Source organism: Onychostruthus taczanowskii, unplaced genomic scaffold (genome assembly GCF_017590055.1).
Source record: "Onychostruthus taczanowskii isolate IOZ18803 unplaced genomic scaffold, ASM1759005v1 scaffold67, whole genome shotgun sequence".
Taxonomy (NCBI): Eukaryota; Metazoa; Chordata; class Aves; order Passeriformes; family Passeridae; genus Onychostruthus; species Onychostruthus taczanowskii.
In genome coordinates this window covers 667,249-687,244 of record NW_024504455.1, presented here as the reverse complement: position 1 = coordinate 687,244, position 19,996 = coordinate 667,249, and the positions used below count along the sequence as shown (strand labels likewise).

At 47.3% G+C, this 19,996-nt stretch overlaps 1 protein-coding gene across 4 annotated transcripts in view; it reads right to left on the bottom strand.

The window, feature by feature from the left end:
• Positions 1–19,996, bottom strand: part of GDPD5 (glycerophosphodiester phosphodiesterase domain containing 5) — a 99,268-nt gene that overhangs the window by 19,976 nt on the left and 59,296 nt on the right. For all 4 annotated transcript variants that reach the window (XM_041420989.1, XM_041420988.1, XM_041420987.1 and 1 more), the window contains exons 3-7: positions 8,294–8,397; positions 4,859–4,952; positions 4,243–4,302; positions 2,199–2,297; positions 932–1,025 (exon numbers count right to left, since the gene is read on the bottom strand). In XM_041420989.1, coding sequence (XP_041276923.1) covers positions 932–1,025; positions 2,199–2,297; positions 4,243–4,302; positions 4,859–4,952; positions 8,294–8,397 — 451 coding nt within the window. The remainder of the gene's footprint in view (positions 1–931; positions 1,026–2,198; positions 2,298–4,242; positions 4,303–4,858; positions 4,953–8,293; positions 8,398–19,996) is intronic.

Genomic DNA, 19,996 nt, shown 5'->3' with positions numbered 1-19,996 from the left:
AACAGCTTCCTGGCTTATTGAAATAATTAAAAAAAAAAAAAAAAAAAAAAAAAAAAAAAAAAAAAGGAAAAGGAAAAATGAGAAACAAGGGGGGGAAAAGAGGAAAGAGGAGGGGGGAAGAGAAACAAGCCGGGGGGGAAACAGAAGCAAAGGGGAAAAAAGAGAAACAAGGGGGGAAGAAAGAGAAACAAGGGAGAGAAAATAGAAACAAGGGGGAGAAAATAGAAACAAGGGGGAGAAAATAGAAACAAGGGGGGGAGAAAGAAACAAGGGGGGAGAAAAAAGAGAAACAAGGTGGGAGAAAGAGAAACATGGGGGAAAAGAGAAGGGGGAAAAAGAGAAACAAGGGGGAAAAAAAGAGAAACATGGAAAAAAAAGAGAAACAAGGAGGGAAAAAAAAGAGAAACAAGGGGGGAAAAAAAGAGAAACAAGGGGGGAAGAGAAACAAGGGGAAAAAAAGAAACATGGGGAAAAAGAGAAACATGGGGGAAGAAAGAAACAAGGTGGGGGCAAAGAGAAATAAGATGGGGGCAAAGAGAAACAAGGGGGAAAAAAAAGAAACAAGGGGGGGGAAGAGAAACAAGGTGGGGGGAAGAGAGAAGGGGGGAAAAAGAGAAACAAGGGGAAAAAAAAGAAACATGGGGAAAAAGAGAAACATGGGGGAAGAAAGAAACAAGGTGGGGGCAAAGAGAAATAAGATGGGAGCAAAGAGAAACAAGGGGGAAAAGAGAAACAAGGGGAAGAAAAAAGAGAAACAAGGGGAAGAAAAAAGAGAAACAAGGGGAACAAAAAAAGAGAAACAAGTAGGGAAAAAGAGAAATGAGGAGGGAAAAAGAGAAACAAGGGTGGGGGGAAAGGGAAACAAGGGGGGAAAGAAGAGAAACAAGAGGAGCAGGCAGTCCCCAGCCTGCAGGGACACAGGAGTACTCACTGGCTTTCTCTGTCCGTGCAAACTGCCCTGCCACCAACCACGACAGTGCTGTGACAGCTGCCAGGGCTCCTATATGCAAGAAAGGGGCTGTGGCCTGCAGGGCACAAGAACAGGAGAGGAAAATGTGATTAAAAACACCCCAGCACCTCGAAAATGTGTTGGTTTCGCAGGTTGTGTTTTGGCCATTGCTTCTTCCCAATCCTGCCATGGCCTCTGGCATTTAGGCTGCTCTGAAGGGAAAGGAGGAAAGCTCTAACCCCCTTTTAGGGGAATTTCTCCCCCAGTAGCACAGATATTTGGGAAAAGGGCTGCTGGAGGGAGTCCAGAAGAGGCCACAGAGCTGCTCCAAGGCTGGAGTCCCTCTGCTCTGGAACCAGGCTGGGGAGTTCACCTGGAAAAGAATCCAGGGACAACTTATTGTGGCTTTTTAGGATTTAAAGGGGGTTTGTAAGAAAATGTGGACAGACTTTATTAGGGTCAGCTGCAGTGGGACATGAGGGAATGGTTTTAAACTGGAATAGTGTAGGTTCAGACTAAATATAAGGAAAAAAATTCAGGATCAGGGTGGGCAGGCACTGGCACAGGGTGCCCAGAGCAGATGTGGCTGTCCTTGGATCCCTGGAAATATCCAAGGCCAGGCTGGACAGGGCTTGGAGCACCCTGGGCTAGTGGAAGGTATCCCTGCCCATGGCAGGGGGTGGCACTGGATGGAATTTTAGGTCCCTTCCCACCCAAACTCTTCTGGAATTCTCTGAACACTCTGGACTGTATCAGCAGGGTGCAGCACCATGACACAAAGCTGGAGATGCATCATCTGAGTGGTGCTTCTGCTCTCCAACTCCCTGCCTAAATCTTTAAAATATCCCAATAAAATAAAGCACTTGGGAGAAATGTTAGTCACTTGTGTGAATGCCATTTCCACCCCCTGCATTTGCATAGATTTGCATACTCCCGAATACACGTCAGCAGAAGCAAGCACCTCTTAAGCAAAATGGGCAAAATATTTTTGGACTTCTTTTTTTGAGGAAGGAGGGAAAAAAGGAACTGTAAGAAATTAAGTCTGTAGGTATCTTCCTTTCATACTTCTCTAGCCCTGCAAGACACCACAAGTCTTCCTTAAAACAATTTTCTCATTGCCAAGATTTCAAATTGGGCTGTGACAACCATCAAGACAGAGTTTTATCCTACAGAAATACATAAATCCCAGGGAATTTAGCTGCACTGGCCCCTTTCCTCCCCCAGGGAAGCATCCTTGCAGACAACTTACCTGCAGTGAAATAAATACCATCTCCCACTCGTCATCCCAAAGCTGTGCTATCGATGACATGGTCACCACAGTAGTTATCAGGGTTGTCACCAGGCCAATCTGCAAGAAACCAGAGGGTATTTACAGGCTGGGGACTGTGGTTATTATAAAAATTAGGTTGGGATATATATTATAGGTTGGGAAATGGAGAGAGAAAAGCTTTGCGTGTTATAAAAGGTCTGAAAAAAGACTCATGGGGAAGGAGGTTGGGCTCGTGTTAGAACAGACACTGGGGCTGGGGAAGGGACAGTGGTGGCATTGAGGTGACAGACCTCAGCCCACCAGGACCTCCCCCAGCCTCCCCCTCACGTGGAAGCACTCAGAGGTGTGAGCAAAGCAGCCAAAAAGAAAACGCGACCTCCGTGGTGAAGGTAAAAAGTTCAAACCATGGAAAAGTGCCACGGAAATAACTCCAGCTGCAAAGGCTGAAAATCTGGGCTGTCTGTCTAAAAATAATTCCCCACTCTCTGCCTGTGCCTGATATTCAGCCTCTGCTGCTCTGCCAGAGCCAAAGGATGCTGCTGCAGATCCAAAACCTGCAGGGGACACTTGGCAGAAAATTGATCCCCAGAAATGAATGGATCACATTCCAGGCGCACAGGGCTCCTCCAGGCCAATGTCAGGTTTAATACCTGGACCAGCAAATAAAATCCCACATTGCCAACATTTACAGAACCCCTTTGCTACATGTAGACAGGATTTCTCTTTCTAGAGCCCTAATTCCCCTTGGTGTGGCCATGCTGGGTGGCACAGATGTGTCAGGACACAAATCTCCACTCCTCACATCAGATCCAATTTATTGCTTCTTCTCCCCTCACACTCATCTTCCACTTGGCTTACAACCCTCTGCACAGAATTACAGGAGAAAATTGGAAGGAGTTGTGTGCTTTGTCCATACCAGCCTTTCCCACACACCTTCATCTATATTTGAAGTTAATTCAGTACAGTACAGAAAAATATTAACTTATTCCAGCCTTGTATCTCAGCATCCTTAGGAAGCTGAGGGAGGTGTGGGGAAGGGAAGAGACAGAGCCACACATCTGAGCTGTGATGAAAAAGGGGCTTCTTGGAAGAAAGGGAGGAAGGGTAGGAGTCCAGAGGGTAGAACTGATCACCAGCACATCCCTCTTCTGGACTTACTCATCTCAGCCCACCAACATATCTGAAAAATACCATTTTCCCTGATAAAGAAACCTATGTCAGACTCAGGAATTGATAATTTATTTGCTGCAGTAGCAGTCAGACAGTCCCTGCCCCCTCTCTCTGATTGCATCCTCTTCCCCTGAGGAAGCATAGTTTCTGTAATCTCTAAGGAAAATAAAAAAAGGAAAAGAAAAAGGCAGGGTGGGGAACTGCCTGCTCTCCCTGTCCTGGGAGGTTCAGGCTCTAATCCTACATCATGTAGAGAATTCCAGGAGGAGCTGGGTATTGGCAGAGTCAGGACTGGTCCCCTCCATTTCCAGTTAGTTACAATGGGATCCTGCCAACCCATTTTCTCTCCTTGCACCCCCTTCCCCTCCCTTTCTGTGCTCCAAATATCTTTTCTTGTGGTTCCCAAATCGCTTCACACACGAATCCCCTTGGGCCCAGCAAACCTCACCCTGCACACCCTCAGCTCCAACACCTACATCTTCTTCTCCCAAGGCTTCCCCAGCTGGTCCCTCCAAGCACACTCTGAACGGCTTCACCCCTGCTCAGCCCCTCTGCAGGGCTGGCTTCAGCACAGAAAGGAGCCCCAGAGAGGTTCCTGGAGCACCTGAGCTGGGACTGAATCAGGCTGCTCTATCCATCTCCACAGGTGGCCTCTCTACCAGCAAGGGACAAAAGCATTTCACCAAATTCTCTGCCCCCAGGCTTTGATGAGCAGTTTGCTCATGAGGCTGCACACGCACCACAGACATTTCATGCTCTTCCCAAGGACTCAGTGACAGAAGTGCCACCCTCTGCCTGCTCCTCAGGGTCCAGGCATTCCCAAGACCCTGCTCCCCTTGGAGCTGAGACTTACCTTGTGCAGCCAGTGCAGGTTCATCTGCTGTCCCACCGCTATGTGACACAGTGCCAGGATCTGGGAGGGACAAACAGAGAGTCAGACAGAGGCACATCACCACCCTTTGTGGTGTTTGAGCAAGCAGGGACACGTCACCAACCAAGGGGACAGCAGGAGTGGGGGCAGGATGGGCCAGCAGATCCTCTCCAAAGCCAAGGATGTGGAGGAAAAAGCTTTGCCCTCCAAGGAGCAGGGAGTTCAGAGTCTGGCTCACAGATCCTGGGGCTGCAGGAAGCAGTGCCACCTGTATGGACACCTCCCTGAAGGTCCCAGCACCCTGGGACAAAGGGAAACAACTGCCACTTGTGCCCAGAAGTGGAAACTGGGCCATACCATGGATAACAAAACTGTTTTCCTCTCCTGAGGGTATCTGTCTTTTACTTTTGAGCATCTGAACTCAAAGACCATCAGTTTCTCACTCTGGATTTTATGCAACTTCAGGCTAAGAGAAAGAGAAGGAGAGAGGAGTCACTTCTGAGAGAAAACTCCTCAAGTTGTTGATGGCCTGAGGAGCTCGTGGCTTTTTTAAAGCCAACACACAGACCTCTAAGAAATGGGATTTCACTGTACTCACCAGTAACATTGTAATGTAGGTAAAGCCAGCAGCAGTTGTTACAAGGATTGGAATGGACCAGTCACTCCAATATCCCATTCGGTTATACAAAAACCTGGAGGAGAAGTGGGAAGGAGAGATTAAGAAGGGATTCAACACCAGAACAGCTCCAGTGGGGTTAGACAAGACTTTAGAAAACAGATCTTTCCAGAAAAGAGATAGGCAGCAAAAAGCACAAGTGACAACCCAGTGCTTTATTCCCTTATGGAAATTAACTGGATAGAGGGAGGCAGAGAAACCCCAGAACCCCTCCTGCAGCTTCTGACAGTTCAGACTTGACCTGGATTCAAATTTCCCCTCTGGATTTTTAGGAAAAAAAACCAAAAACAAAACAACATCCCTAAATTGGCTTGGATCAGGGTTGACATTATCTCCATGCAAACCACTTGGCACAGCAAGGACAGGATGGTTCTGGGGTGGAATCAGCTCGTTCAAGGAACTGTCTGGGCTTTTTTTTTTTTTTTTTTTTTTTTTTTTTTTTTTTTTTTTTTTTTTTTTTGTCACAGACAGAAATGCTGCATTATATAAACGCAGGTCAAAGACTCAGTCTCCTCCCCAGCACTCAAATCCAGCATCATTCATCAGCCAGACCCTCTGGTCTATTTGGACAAACTCTGGGGTGATTTTTGGGGCTGTCTTGCACAGAGCTAGGAGCTGGACTCCATGATCTAATTCAGGATATTCCCTGATTCTAATTCTGTCCAGGAGTAAAGCTCCCCTGTGGGACCTGGAGAGCAAATCCTTGGGCTCAACAGGTCCAGGTTCTGGCCCAGGTCCAGGTTCTGCTCAGGGAGTCAAAGAGCACAAACCAGGGATCTGCAGGGATCCAGACATGCTGCTAGAAAAAAGAGGGAAGAAAGGAAAGAGGGCTCCTCTGAAGTCTGTGCTGATGCCACCACCCAGAGCTTCCTTAGCCCTCAGTCCATTTAAGCTTTTGCTCTGATGTCCCTTCAATGCCCCCCTGAGAGCACCAGGCCTTCCCTTGATGTGCAAATGATTGTTTAAAACTGCTGGGTCCATGGCAGCTAGGAAGCAGATGAGCTTTCTCCAGAACCAAGGAGGAAAACATTTGCTACTCAGACTTGCATTTATGGTCCTGCTCCAGGGGGAACACAGGCAGGTTCACAAATTAGAGCATCCCCACAGCCTGCCTGAGCTGGAGTGAAGCCTTCTGGTGCACTACACACCTCAGTGCAGATCAAGTGTAGACACCACAAAGGGAAATACCAAAAGCAATAAATTAAAAAAAATATTTAAGAGGCACAAAGCACCTTCACTAACAAGGACCTCAATGTTAAAAGCCTGAAGCAACACATGCTGACCCAAAATTTTGCCTTGTCCTTCTAAAATCCATTTCAATCCCAGAAAAGCACTTTGGTCCTTACAAGCTGAAATGTCCTAGCTGCTGCCCAAGCTGCCTGACACACAGGTGTAAAGATGAAAAAGCTCCTCAAGTGTGGCAGAGAGTCAAGGCCCCCAGAGGTTTGGGTTGAAAAATCTCCTCTTAGTGGGTGGTGCAGAGCTGGAACAAGTCCCAGAGATGGAGGAAGTTCTCCTCCAGTCCCTCTCCACCTGGTGGGACAGGCTGAAGGTGACAGGAGCTAGGAGAGCTGCCAGGGATGAGCTCTGGAGGGCAGGAAGGAGCTCAGCAGCTCCTCACACCAACATCACAGCAACTCCTTCTCCCAGCTCCTCTGGAAGGCCCTGGCAGCTCTTTGGGCATGGCACACTGAGCCATGCCCAAAGAGCCCTTCCCCTCCTCTGGGAGCTTGCCAGAGCTTGCCAAGAAATCGGTGGAGCAGAGAGGAAGGCAGCAGGAGCAAGCAGCAAAGAAATCTTGTTCAAAAACACCACCCAGAAGTGACAACGACAGAGGAACAGCAAAGGTGCTGTTTCCAAACACCAGGACCTCACTGTGCCTCATCAGCAACAGGTTCACAGCCCTGCTGGGAATAAAGTGATGCTTTCAAGTCCTTCACACCCTGTCTGCCCCAAACTGCTCTGCTTTCACAGAGCCCATGCAGCTGTGCTGGAAGGGAAGGGCCAGGCTCAGCCTGCATGGACCCAATGGAAATTATTTCTCCCCCTTGCCTGGAACTGGCATGGCTGTAATTAAAACCTCACCACCCTGTGTTCTCCTCCTCCTCCCCAGCCTTTCCACAGCTGTTTTCCAGGAACCCTGCTCGACCTCTGGTGGTGTGTGTGGAGCAGGGATCTAGCTGGGGTTCCAGCACACACAAAGCACTGGCCCATTCTCAGCACTGAAATGCTGTTTTCCACCCAGAGAGCCTCTTCCAGACCTGTGCTGTACCAGAGGGAATCCTTTCCCAGTGGATGTGCTTCCAGCACCCTGGGCTGCACGGCAGGGACAGGGTTTTGGGCTGCAGGTGACATCTGGATGTGTTAAATCCCAAATGCCTCTTGCATCCAGAGCAGACCTGCACATCTCCCCCAATTTCTGCAAGAATATTTGGGGACCCAAAATGTGGCAACACTGCAGCTGCAGTGCCCATTCCCAGGATTCCCAGAGCTTTCCTTCATTTCTGAAGGAATGTTTTTAGCCTCCTCACAACTTTGAGCTCAGACAGAGCTGGTTTTGCACTGGAGCAATCACATCCTTTACTGAGGGTACAAACTGAAGAAGAGAGGGGCTCCAAAATTTCCTTTTAAAAAAGGCATTTTTATCATGCTGCTGTTAGAAATAACCCAGGGCCATGGTACTGGTTTCACTTCACACAGTGTGGGTGTGAGCAAAGAGAAAAAACCCATTTTCTCCTGGGAGGAGCCAGCTCACATCACCATGTTGGTAAACACTCTCCCTCACACAGCTCCAGCATCTAAAGCAGATGATTTACTTAAGGGATCAGCTCCCCACTGTGCTTCAAAACACACTTTACATCTTATGTTTGACAAGAAGATGATGTCAAAGCAGTTTGGTTAGAATACAGCCCAAGGTGCTGTCAAAATGTTTTAAGATGCTGCCCATAATAAAAGGGAGAATAATTTCCAGCACTGGAGGCAGCTGGCAACACCCTAAATTCCAGCACATCCCACTGCAAAGCTCCTTTTCAGCTCCTTCCAACTTTGTGCAATGTTTTCCACACCCATGTGCTTCAGGCTGAATTTCTGCCATGGATATTTTGTGGAATAGCTGCAGCCAAATTGCTCAGTCACTTTCAAATCCAGCCAACCATCAAGACAAACAAACAAAAACCCAGCCACGAGTGAGGCCACGTTACATCTACACGCAGATCAGGAGAAGCAGCTCTCCTTGAGCCCCACTTTTCCCTTTCTCATCATTACAGCTCCATCCAAAGGATCCGGATGAATCCAAAGCTGTGCCAAGCAGGTGCACGATGGCCAAAACCCAAATTTCCTGAGGGAAGCTCTACTCACCAGTTGATTTCATTGTAGTCATTGTGAACTTCCCACCAGAAGTAAAACCAGACCAGGGTGAGGAAGAAGGATGAGGTGAGGATGAGGAACCAGAGGCGCTCCCACTGTGGAGGAAAAGAGAAGTCAGTGTCAACAGGATCCCACTTGATCCCAGCTGAGGAGACTCAGTGGAGTAAAGAGGCATTTCCAAAGGCAAATTTGGAAATGTCCCGAGTTTCCCCTGGTCAGGGCAGAGGGCTCATTTATGCAGATTCATCTTATGGAGGGCTGGAGGAGCATTTCTGCAGCTGTCAAGGAAGAGGGGACATTTCCAGAATTGGAGCTGGGGTTCTGTTTGGTGAGGGGTTTTTGTTGGTGGTTGTTTAGGTGTTTTGGGGTTTTTTTTTTTGAGGCAATTGTTTCATTAATTTTTCCATTCTCATGCATCTTCCCTCCCCTGGGCTTAGCCTAAATGAGTAGCTATCACATGGCGAAGATTACACAGCAGATTAGGGATGTTCCTACTCCTTATTGCTTCCCCTGAGGTGCTCAGATCCTGCAGAGCCAAACCACCCATCCCCACCATTTATTCCTCCCACCACCACCACGTATTTTAATTGCTTTGCAAACAGACCACACCAGCACCAACATTCAGCGTGCAGGAGCATTTCAAATCCTACTCAACACACAAACACACACAGAAATCCCTCAGGTAAATCTGTTCCGTGCCCCTGCTCCAATACCACGGGTAAAATCCCAAACCACAAGGACATCAATCAGTGTTTTCAAAGTGCTTCCCACCAGCACCATCTCCATGGGCTCCTGGTTGGTTTTCACTCCTTGGCCTTAAACAATCCACAAGTGTTTTCATTTCAACAGGGAAAACACTGAAATAAATTCTGCAGGGAAAATATTCCAACAAATTCTCTCTTCCCACAATGAGCAAGGAAGGATGAAGACTGGAAAAGACAATGAGCAACTCTGCCATCATAATTCCCTTCCAGACCCTGAGCACACATCGATCTTTTTGGAAAATGCTCTTTTCTCTGGTGAACTCCCCTGGCTTTTTAATTATGCAAAACAATGTAACCAACATAGTGACAACAGAAACATTAAAAAATACTAGTTTTTGCCTACCTTTCCATGCTAAGGGAAGAGATAACACCAGTTATCTACTTAACTGTGAATTAATTTTATAATTATTTTTAACTGTGACTATTTTTTATTATGCATCACCCTGGATACCAATCCTGTGATACAGCTCCTCCTTGTATCCTTCATCATACAAAAAAAAGAAACCAAAATAAAGCAATAAAAAGAGTTGGAATTATTTCATTTTTTCTGAGCCAAAAATGATGTTTTCTGCTAGAAATTCCAAATTCTTGGCTGTATAAGCCAAATCAAGACATCCAATTTTGCCCAGAGAAGCCATGGCTGCCCCTGGATCCCTGGAAGTGTTCCAAAGGCTGGACAGGGCTGGGAGCAGCCTGGGATAAGGAAGGTGTCCCCTCCCATGGTGGGGTGGCACTGGATGGCTTCAAGGTCCCTTCCAACCCAAACCATTCCCCTCCTTCTGGATGCCTGGCAGTCTGCACATCCCCAAGACCTCAAACCTCAATTTCCCGCTGTTTGTTGGGATTTTTTCTCCCCCTCTCCATCTGGGTCTAACACCTCCTTGCCCATATAAGTTAAATACAGCTTATATTCCTGCATATATTTGGGGCTTTTAAGGCATCTTTTATGCCAAAGACCAACATTTCCACAAAAATCCCACCCTCCAGCTCTTTAAAGGTCACTCTGGGCTGAGCTTTGCTGATATTCATGCACTGGATGACACTGATTTGATAAACAAGCCAAGGAAAACATTTTAAAACCTTTGAGCTTTTCCCCCTGTATATATAAAGATAATTCCCCCCCTTATTCACATGCAAGCAGCAGAGCTTGTGGCAAGCTCTCCAAAAGCTATTTTGGGTCTGTCCTTGAGGGAGCCCTTGCCATGCCTTGCTGGTTTTGTGAAAACCCAGGCAAATTCTTCTGTCTCAAGGCATCCTTCAGTGAGTTCAGGCACATTTCTCAGTGGGCTTCCAGAAAAAACTCAAGAATATTGGATTTTTAAGGTGCCTTCCAACCATTCTCTGATTCAGTGATCAACAGACACAATGAGAAGGGCCCCAAAAGGGAATTAATGAAGACAGAGATGTCCTACCAAGCTGTACTTTTCCAGATTTTTAAATTTTCCTTAAAATAACACAATCTTTAATAACAAATAAATATATAAATCAGTGTTCCACGCACGTTCTCCACCATTTTTGCACATCCCCAATTCCTACCCCGTGCCAGGTGGGAGTGAAAACAGCTCCAGGTTAGGGGGTTTTGGGGGAAAAAACCCAATCCACATATTAAAGGAATTTGCTGCAGAAAAGCCAATGTTTGATTCATCTGTGACGCCGGTTCACAGATTTTTCCCACTCCTGTGCTTGGAAGATTTAATCTTGTTTAAAACAGCACTGAAATTCGTATCACAGGGGACAGATTTTCCAATTTAGGGATTAGTTTTGGTTAACTGAAGGCTCTGCCAGTCTCTTTTGCTGCAACTCCCCAAGCCAGACAAAGCATTATTTACTGCAGTGGCACAGGAAAGCAGAGAGGCTCAGGAAGTTTATTTTATTTATTGCAGGATCTGTAGGAGATGTTATGAGGTCTAACTATACACACACTCCCACCAGCCTCTCCTAGAAGGACTTTCTCAATTCTATATTAGGAGCAGGAATTTCTCACCTATTTCATTCCAGATGATCACACATATGCCAGGAGACATTCCCAGCATGGCACCATTTATGAACTGAAGAAATCCTTTGACCAGGAAATCCAGGCTATCTAAATTGCCCATTTTCCTCCCAAAAAGCAGATCAGCACTGTCAGGATTCAGAGTGTGGTGTGAAGTTAGAACAGATAACCAACACTTAAGATCTTGGAAATCAAGACTGCACAGGGTGAGACTGCATTGATCTTAATTGGTTATCACTGCATTTACATGTGCCTGTCCTCCTGAGCTTAATTCTATTAATCATAAAATTAGAAAGGCTGGGAAAGAACTCTAAGATCACCAAGATCAACCATATAATTAATATTCTTCATATTACATATTAAGAGTAAAATAATTAAAATTTATATAGTGATAGGATATATAAATAAATTAAATATACTTACAATTAACATTGATTTAAATTACATAATTAAGAAGCCTGTCCCAAACCCTGCCTGAGCCCTGCAGCCGAAACAGAAGGGTCAACATGTGACACCATATTACATTTCTTATTTTTACCACACAAGGTCCCCAGCGTTGCTGAAATGCTGCACCACGAGCTCAGCTGCCCCCTCACACTTCCTCTGGACCCAGCTGGGAAGCAGGGGCAGTACAACACTCTTGGCTCAAGGTCTGTTCCATGGAAGCCAAGAAAACGCAAGGCCAGAGCCAGCAGATTCCCGGACAGCCCACGGAGCCAACAGAGCAGAAGGATTTTGCTCCAGCGAAGCTGCTGGAGTCACCCCAGTTGACAGCAGCCCTGAAAATGCCATCCTGCACCTGTGCTGCTTGCTGGAGTCCTTGTCAGCTCATCCCAAGCAGGATTAGCATCCCTGAGATCCACCTACATCTCCCAGCCTTGGGATGAAACAGCAGAACCCCTTCCCAGGCAAACCCACGCCTCCAGCATCCTCCCTGGCACCCAGAACCCTCAGAGAGCTTCAAAAGGAACTGGAAAGAGAGAAACCTGCTTTGAACTGGGAATGGGTCTGAGGAAATGCCACTGCTGGATGGATTAGGGCTCCATTCCCACAGGGATGAGCTCACAGCACACGTTCCATCAATGTGGGTGGAGCTGGGGCCCTTCCAACTGCATCCACAGGAGCTTTCCTGTGAGGGAACCCAAATGCCACTGCTGGAGCGCGCTGCAGTTCACCCCAGCACAGCTCAGATGGCAACAGATGGATTTTATATTCCCTCCTGGATTCACATCCACGTGTGAGGACTGCACCGGGCTCACGACAAACCCGCTGTGCCCAAAGCTCTCCCAGAGCAGCTGAAACCACAGCAGAGTCCACCTGAAGATTCCACCTCGAGAGAAAGATTCCACCCTACAAAGATTCTACCCAAAGACAAAGATTCCACCTCAAGACAGGGAGGAGGTTGTGGGTGCTTGAAATTGAGGAGATCCACCTCAGAGCAGATGGATCTTATTCACTTAAAGATATTTTCTTTAAAAGGCTGAGAATTGGAGAGCATCAACAGCTTGGAGCAACCTCGTCTGGTGGAAGGTGTCCTTGCCCATGACAAGAGTTGGAACAAGATAATCCCTAAAGTCTCCTCCAATCCAAAGCATTCCGTGATTCTGTGAACTCTACAAGGAGCCACCACTTAAACTGGGCAGAGGAAACAACCCAAAGTTGTGTAGAAGTTTAAGTCAGATGAGTGCAGAAATTGGGATACATTTTTATTGGGGGGGAAAAAAAAAGGAGGAAAAAGGAAAAAAAATAGGGAAAAAAATGGGAAAAAAAGAAAAAAGGAGGAAAAAGGGGGGGAGAGGGGGAGGAAGAAGCCGACCCTCTTGTTTCTGGAGCTGCCAGTCATCCAACAGGAAGAAGACTCTTATTCAAGCCAAAGTGCCTCTGGGAATTCATGGCTTTCAGTCCCTGTGGAGGCCCCTACCCATTCTCTGTCTCCTGAGCACAGTGAACCTCCTGTTCATTCATTAAAGTAATGAAATAACTAAATAAAAATCTAACTAGAACAGGAAGAAGCTGTTTAACAATGTCTTACCCCCTCCTCTCCCCTCTTTTTTTTTTTTAATCAGAAAAACTCCGGTTTTGAAAAACAGAAGCCTTTTAGAGAAAATCTAATATTTTAAAGCAATTTCTTGCTGAAGGGCATCTTGGCTTGAGGATGGTATTTCTGCTGAGAGGAAACTGGAAGGAGCCTGAGCCCTCCCACAAATCTGGCAGCACACTGGGCAGGGCATGCACAAGCAGATGGAAAAGAGCAGCACGTGGATCTGACCACACCAACAAAGCCCAGTGTGGGAATACCTCCCTGCAGTGCACCCCATCCTTGTATCCCTAAATATCCACCAGCTCAGGCACCTGCCTTTAGCAAACCAATGGGGTTTTTGAGGGATCAGTCCTGAACAATTGCTCTCTACCTCAGGAGCAAATCCAGGAGCTGGAGTCGGACTGGAGCACCACCACCATCACTCAAGTGTGTTTTCAGACCATTTTAATTCACTCCTGGATCCAACAAAGAGTTTATTAAGGAGTCTGCACTCCACTGTTTTCTGGCATTTTCAAAAATCAATTTGCTGCAGGCATTTATCAGTATTAGCTTGGAGAGGAAAGGAGGAGAGTTAACATTTGTCCAGCAAATACAAAGGGAAAACTGACGGTGCAATTCCTCATTTCGGGATTACCCAATCAGATCTTGTCCAAACAAACAAAACACTCTCTTCAAGCAAGCTATTAAATCATCTCTGAGGATGAAAGATGACTCCATCTCCCAAGAGAACCAGAAACTGAGGATCACCAAGAACAAGTGTCAGCTGGAGTGTTTTGTCAACGGGAACAATTCAGTCCCTAAGGAGAAATGACAAACTTTCCTTATTAACTCTCAGTATGCGAATGCAGAGTCCTCAAAGCAGTGGCTTGTTCTGAATTCCCACCCTCCTCTGGCATGTGCTGCAGGGTTTCACCACCACCCTCATGGGGAGAAATTTCCCTTCTGTCCAGCTGGAATTTCCCCTGATGCAGGCTGTGCCCACTGCCTCTTGCCTGGCTCAAGTTCTCCAGGCCAGGCTGGATAGGGCTTGCAGCAACCTGGTCCAGTGGAAGATGTTCCTGGTTGGAACAGGATGATCTTCAAGGTCCCTTCCAACACCAAAAAATTATGATTCTGTGACCTTCTCTAGTCTCTCCTTAGTTGGGAGTAGCAAAATTCTCTCCTCGTACCTCCAGCTGCACAACCCCAGCTCTCTGCCCTTCCTCCTCTGTTCCTGGCTCCTGTTCCAAACAGTTTGGTGGTCCCAGTGGGTTCACTTCTGTCTGTTCTAAGCCTGCCATGGTTGTAGGGAGCCCTCAGTGTTCAGATGTCTTCCCTCAAGTGTCCTTGGAGAGGAAAACCCACACCCGGCATTGCCATTGTTACAGCCCAGGGTGCAATCAGCCTTCACTGCCAAAAGCACATCCAGCAGCTCCATCTGGCATTGCAGAGGGACACAACTAATGGAAAGCACCTTGCACTCCAAGGATTTGAAGCATTTAAGTGAGCAGATCAATAGACTCGAGTAGCAAATGTTGGCCTCACAGACCTCACGCACATCCGGAGCAGAACCGAGGCACCGGGGCTGAAATTCCCTCACCTAAGGCTGCACAGGGATCAGGTTTTCATCCCTCTCTTGGACTCAAGATTCAGGAGCCCAAGGGAGCAGGAGGAAACTGCAAGACCCCACAGTGCATCAGGCAGCTCCCACAGGACTTTGTAACCTGCCCAAAGGCTTTGTTTTCTCTCCGTCCAACAATCGCCACCATCTGGTGCAAAGCTTTGCTTGAACTCCTCCTCCACCTCTTGCTTTTTACTCCTCAACCTCAACTTTCTGCCTTCCCCCTGTCTTGGCTTAGTACTTCAAATTTCATAAGGAATGGGACTTTCCCCAATTGCTACAGCCCGCTCCAAGAAGGAGAGGGAGTGACTGGAAGGATAACTTTGGGAGAACAACCAATTTGAGCCAGTCTGGTCACTTCAAAAACACTGCCGAGGTTTTTTACTCCTTGGTAACCCCTGTGGTCTTGCATAAGAGGCACCTGCCCATCATTAAAGAAATGGGAAGAAAAAGGAAGAAATTTGGTCCGGCAAACAATGGGTCTGAAGCAAGGAGCAAAGAAAAGAAAGCCCTGCTGGTGTGGCTGCTGAGGCTTCAACACTCAACCAGATGTTTCCTAAAGTAAGTCACTGCACATCTCAGGCACGTCTTGCTTGATTATTGCAAGGACTGGGCTAATAGCTCTCTGCACACCTTGTTAGAAAATGCCATGAATGAGATTCCTGAGCTGTGACACGCTCCATTTACAATTCCATTTAGCAGGTCACAGAAAGCGGCGGAGAACATATTCCTGAAATATGCGCTCCTGCTGGGGCTGCTGGAGCTGAACTGCAGCTCAACAGATGCAACTAAAAGAGAGCCAAACCTCTAAAAATATCATTGCTACACTTTGTGAAACACCTCCAGCTCCCAGCCCCCAAAAACACAACCACAAAGGGCAGGGCTGATTCCTTCCAGGCTCCAGGCTTGCAAAGCTGGGAGCAGTGGGACAGTTTTCCTTACCTGAACAGCAAGGAGAGGGATCAAGGGATGCAAACTGAGGGATAACCCAGCCTGCCTGCCTCTCCCTCCTCACAGACTCTGCCAGAGCACCAGTTTCTCTCTAGGTGCCCAGCACCCAACAAAGGCAGCATTTCACTGCGTTCCCAGCATCCATCACAAAAAGCAAGCCTGCATGGCACCGAGATGGGAATGAATTCCTGTGCTGTGCAGACAGCAGCACAGCTGGAGCCAGGGCTCTCTCTGGCTGCTGGAGGCCCCTGGGGACTTTCAGCAGCAATAATCACGTCCTGGACCAGCTCTGCTTCCAGCAATTACTTGCTCTTTCACTCAAGGCAGAGGTAAACAAAAATCCCTGAGGGAGCCTCTGATTCACGAGGAAACAGAAGAGAGTGAGAGTGGATCCCCAAGCTATCCCCCACAGCATGATTTACTCTACTTCCACAGCTCCTGATAACATGGTTTTAAACCTACTGGATTTTGCCCAGCCAACGTAACCAGTGCTTCTGGACAAACTCATGGAATAATCCAAGTATTCCAAACCATTCCTGACACTAACAAGGCACCATAACCTCCTTTTTTACCCAACATTTTCATCCTTTTTTACCCAGCACTTTCATACTTGGGGGCCAAGGGGAGACAGCTAATTTTTCCAGACTAAACAGGTCCATATTTTTTTCAGCCTTTACTGATGAGCCTCATCTAGGGAAGGAAAAAAAAAAAATACAACCTAAGGTTCTTGCAGAGACCAAGTGGCTGAGGTCCAAGGCTTGCCTGAAGTGGGGCACCTTGCTGGGCACAGCATCCCTGCTGAGCTCTCATCAGCATCAAGCAGCAGGAGGATTTCATCCTCAGAGCCTCCTGAGGGTGTCATTCCTGCTAACTCATCCCAGGCTCCTGACAGTCCTTGGCAAAGGCACATGATGTTGTCGACTTGCATTCAGCTGATGGTTCAGTTTAATTAAAGCACCAGCATCCTGGGGCAAGGGGGTTAGGATTAAAAACAGCTTTAATAAAAGCAGGCTCAATAAAAAAAAAAAAAAAAAGGACTTGATAATCTACCTAAGCAACAGCCAATGAAAGCTGTTAAATGTAATGGCCTCAGTATTACATTTTACTCAAGCAATCTCGAAAAAAAATTATCATCAGCAGGAGGAACATTTTGTGCACATCCTGGGGATTTTGGAAGGTGTTTCCTTAATGGTCAGCTTCTGGCTCCAGGTGGAAATAGGACATTTGGGCCCTATACCAAGCCTAGAAAAGATTGCAGTCTCTAAAAAGCCCAGCAAAGCTGTGACCCAACCACCCTGCACCTCAATGGATCACTCAGTGCCAGGGGAAACAGCTCCACTTTCGCCTTTGCTGATCCTATTTCTGTCCTGGCCCCAAGCTGCTTTTGCCATTTGTCCAGCTCAGGCTCAGAAGTGCCCCCAGCTCTCTCCTCTTGGGTGTTTATGAGTTTAATAAGCACAGCTTATTAAAGGAAGAACAGTGGATGAGAGAAATATTGGATATTTATCTCTATTTAAAGAGAACTACTGCATTTCAGAATTGTCTGCAGGAATTCTGTTGTAAAATGTTCTATAAAATATCCTAAATAATCTGACATAGATGTCACATAGATACAAGGGCAAATGATTGGACTGGGAGAAGAAAAAGACAGTAAGTTTATTCCTTGGACAATTTTTCCCTCGCCTCTTATCCTTGGCAGCAAATGTGTGCAAGACAAGTACTAAAAATACTATCTTGTCATGATGCTTGGCACAAAAGAAACAAAAATGAACCAAGGATTTCTGTGCTGGTTGAAAGGGCAAGAACATCGCCAGCCAGTGCTGGAAGACAAAATCCTGACAGGAGAAGAGGCACTGGGTGCCATTCTTGGTACCAATATCCACTTTTTCTGGATTAAACCCCAGATTAGACCCAGTTTGGGTCTAGGAAAACTTTGCTTGGTATGCCCTACAAACAGCAGCCTCTGGAACCTCCACAGCAGCACGTGCAGAAGGACAGAGCTAAACCAGGAGCATCAACATCAAAAGGCAAACCAGAACATCTCCCCACATGGAAACCCACACAGCTTCTTTCTTCTCTCTCCATCAGTGGCACAAGTGACAGGCAATGACATATTAAAAAAGTATTTGCAAGGGTTGATCATCTAGCAATTCTGCCTGAAGGGTCAGCTGCTCTCCAGCTGAGGACAGCAGCAAGGAAAATGCTAAAGCAGTAGGTGTCTAAATGCTTGTGTTATTCAGAAACCACTGGGAGGCACAAAAGCGAGGACTAAAATAAGCAAAATTTATAGGCCAATAAAAGCTGCAGCCAAGAAGTGAAAGGCCTGACTTACACAAGGTCCCCTTCTCACTTCCCAGCAGCTCTGACACATCACACTCACATCGCTGCTGTTGCAAGTGGGCATTTTCTGTGATGTTTATCAACTCTGGCAAGGCAAAGTTGAATTATGTAACAACAGCCCTGCCATGCGTGTCTGGACAGGAGCCAGGGCTTCCCCTGCAGCTATCTCCCCTCAGTACCCATCACCAGGGCTGAAAGGCAAGCAGCCGACTTGCAGCCAAGAGAAACAAGTTGTTACCATCCTGTCTGAAGCAGGAGCAAGAGGCTCAGTGATGAAAACCTGAAATGCCTCAGTGCCTGAGCTGGAAAAGCCCTGGAACTGCTCCCTGCTCTTTCCAGGGCCAGGGCAACCCCTGAGTGGTGCCAAGCCCAAAAAAGGGGCCCTTTTCTATTAAATCTGGTTTATTTCTCTTCATTTAAAGTTGGAGCACCTGCAGCAAAAGCACAAAGGAGGCTTTGAGCAAGAGGCAAGGCCAGGGAGATGAGGAGTTCCCAAGGGAGGAATTCCTGAGTCACCTTTCCAGAACCAGAGCAAATTTAACACTTTGTAGAACCACAGGATGGTTTGGGATGGAATGGACCATGGGCAGGGACGCCTTCCACTATCCCAGGCTGCTCCAGGCCCTGTCCAGCCTGGCCTGGGACACTTCCAGGGATCCAGGGGCAGCCAGAGCTGCTCTGGGCACCCTGTGCCAGGGCCTGCCCACCCTCACACGGAATAATTCCTCACAGGGAACAACTCCTTCCCAATATCCCAGACTGACAGAGGGGAGGATGGATGGGAGCCATTCCCTGTGTCCTGTCCCTCCATGCCCTGTCCCCAGTCCCTCTCCAGCTCTCCTGGAGCCCCTTCAGGCCCTGCCAGGGCTCTGAGCTCTCCCTGGAGCCTTCTCCTCTCCAGTGCGCATTCCGAGCTCTCCCAGCCTGGCTCCAGCCCTGCAGCAGCTCCGGGGCCTCCTCTGGGCTCTCTCCAGCAGCTCCAGGTGCTGCTGCTGTGTCCCCAGGGCTGGGGTCTCACCTGGCCTCAGGGGCACAATCCCCTCTCCTGCTGCCCAGACTGGGGGATCAGCCCAGGAATCTCCAGGGATGTCCAGTGAGCGCCCTTGGAGGCAAAGCAGCACCACGGGTGGCTGCTCTTCGGAGAGAAAACTCACTTCATTTCCTCACCACAAAATGGTTTGCAGTTCCAGAAAAGGCATTTTAACGTGGCTCATCTTCTCAGCTCTGTGGAAATGGGAATAATTATTGCTCTGCTCGAGAGCTGCGCGTTGATTAAAGCGATGGAAGGTGGCACAGAAATAACAAATCTGCCAAACTGCTCTTCCACTGTGGCAGTCATATTTTCTGGAAAAATCCCTTTGCCAGGATTTCTCTCCTGGGAAGCTGAGAAGCCTCAGAGAAAAAGGAAAACCATATTATCTCATTTGCTTCTCCTGTGTTTTGCTGCTTTGGAATGTGGTTGGAGATTGTTTCATTGGTTTCATGTGAATTGTTTTGACTTAATGACCAAGTGCCAAGCTGTGTCGAGGCTCTGGAAGGAGTCAGGAGTTTTTCATGAGTATCCTTTCAGCCTTCTGTCTGTATACTTTCTGAATTATTTAGTATAGTTTAGTATTCTTTAATATAATATAGTACCATAAAATAATAAATTTGCCTTCTAAGAACATGGAGCCAGATTCATCATTCCTTCCTTCCTCTGGGAACTCCACAAATACAATACTGCACCTTGCTGCACTCCACAGTTTGTCCAAGCAGCAGCACAGCCAGCCTGACTTTCCACTCCCCCTTCAGAGGACAACCTGGAGAGGGCATTTTTTGGAAGTTCAAAACAGCTGGCGCTGAAAACAACCCAAAGCTCAAGGTTTTCCCTACTCCATCACTCACTGATTGCAAAACATGCCAGGGAAAAAGTGCTAATCCTGCAGCTCTCCCACATGACTGTGGACAATTTGGATGAGCAAACTGCTTTTCACACTTTCACCTCTTTGCACAAGCCAACGTGGAT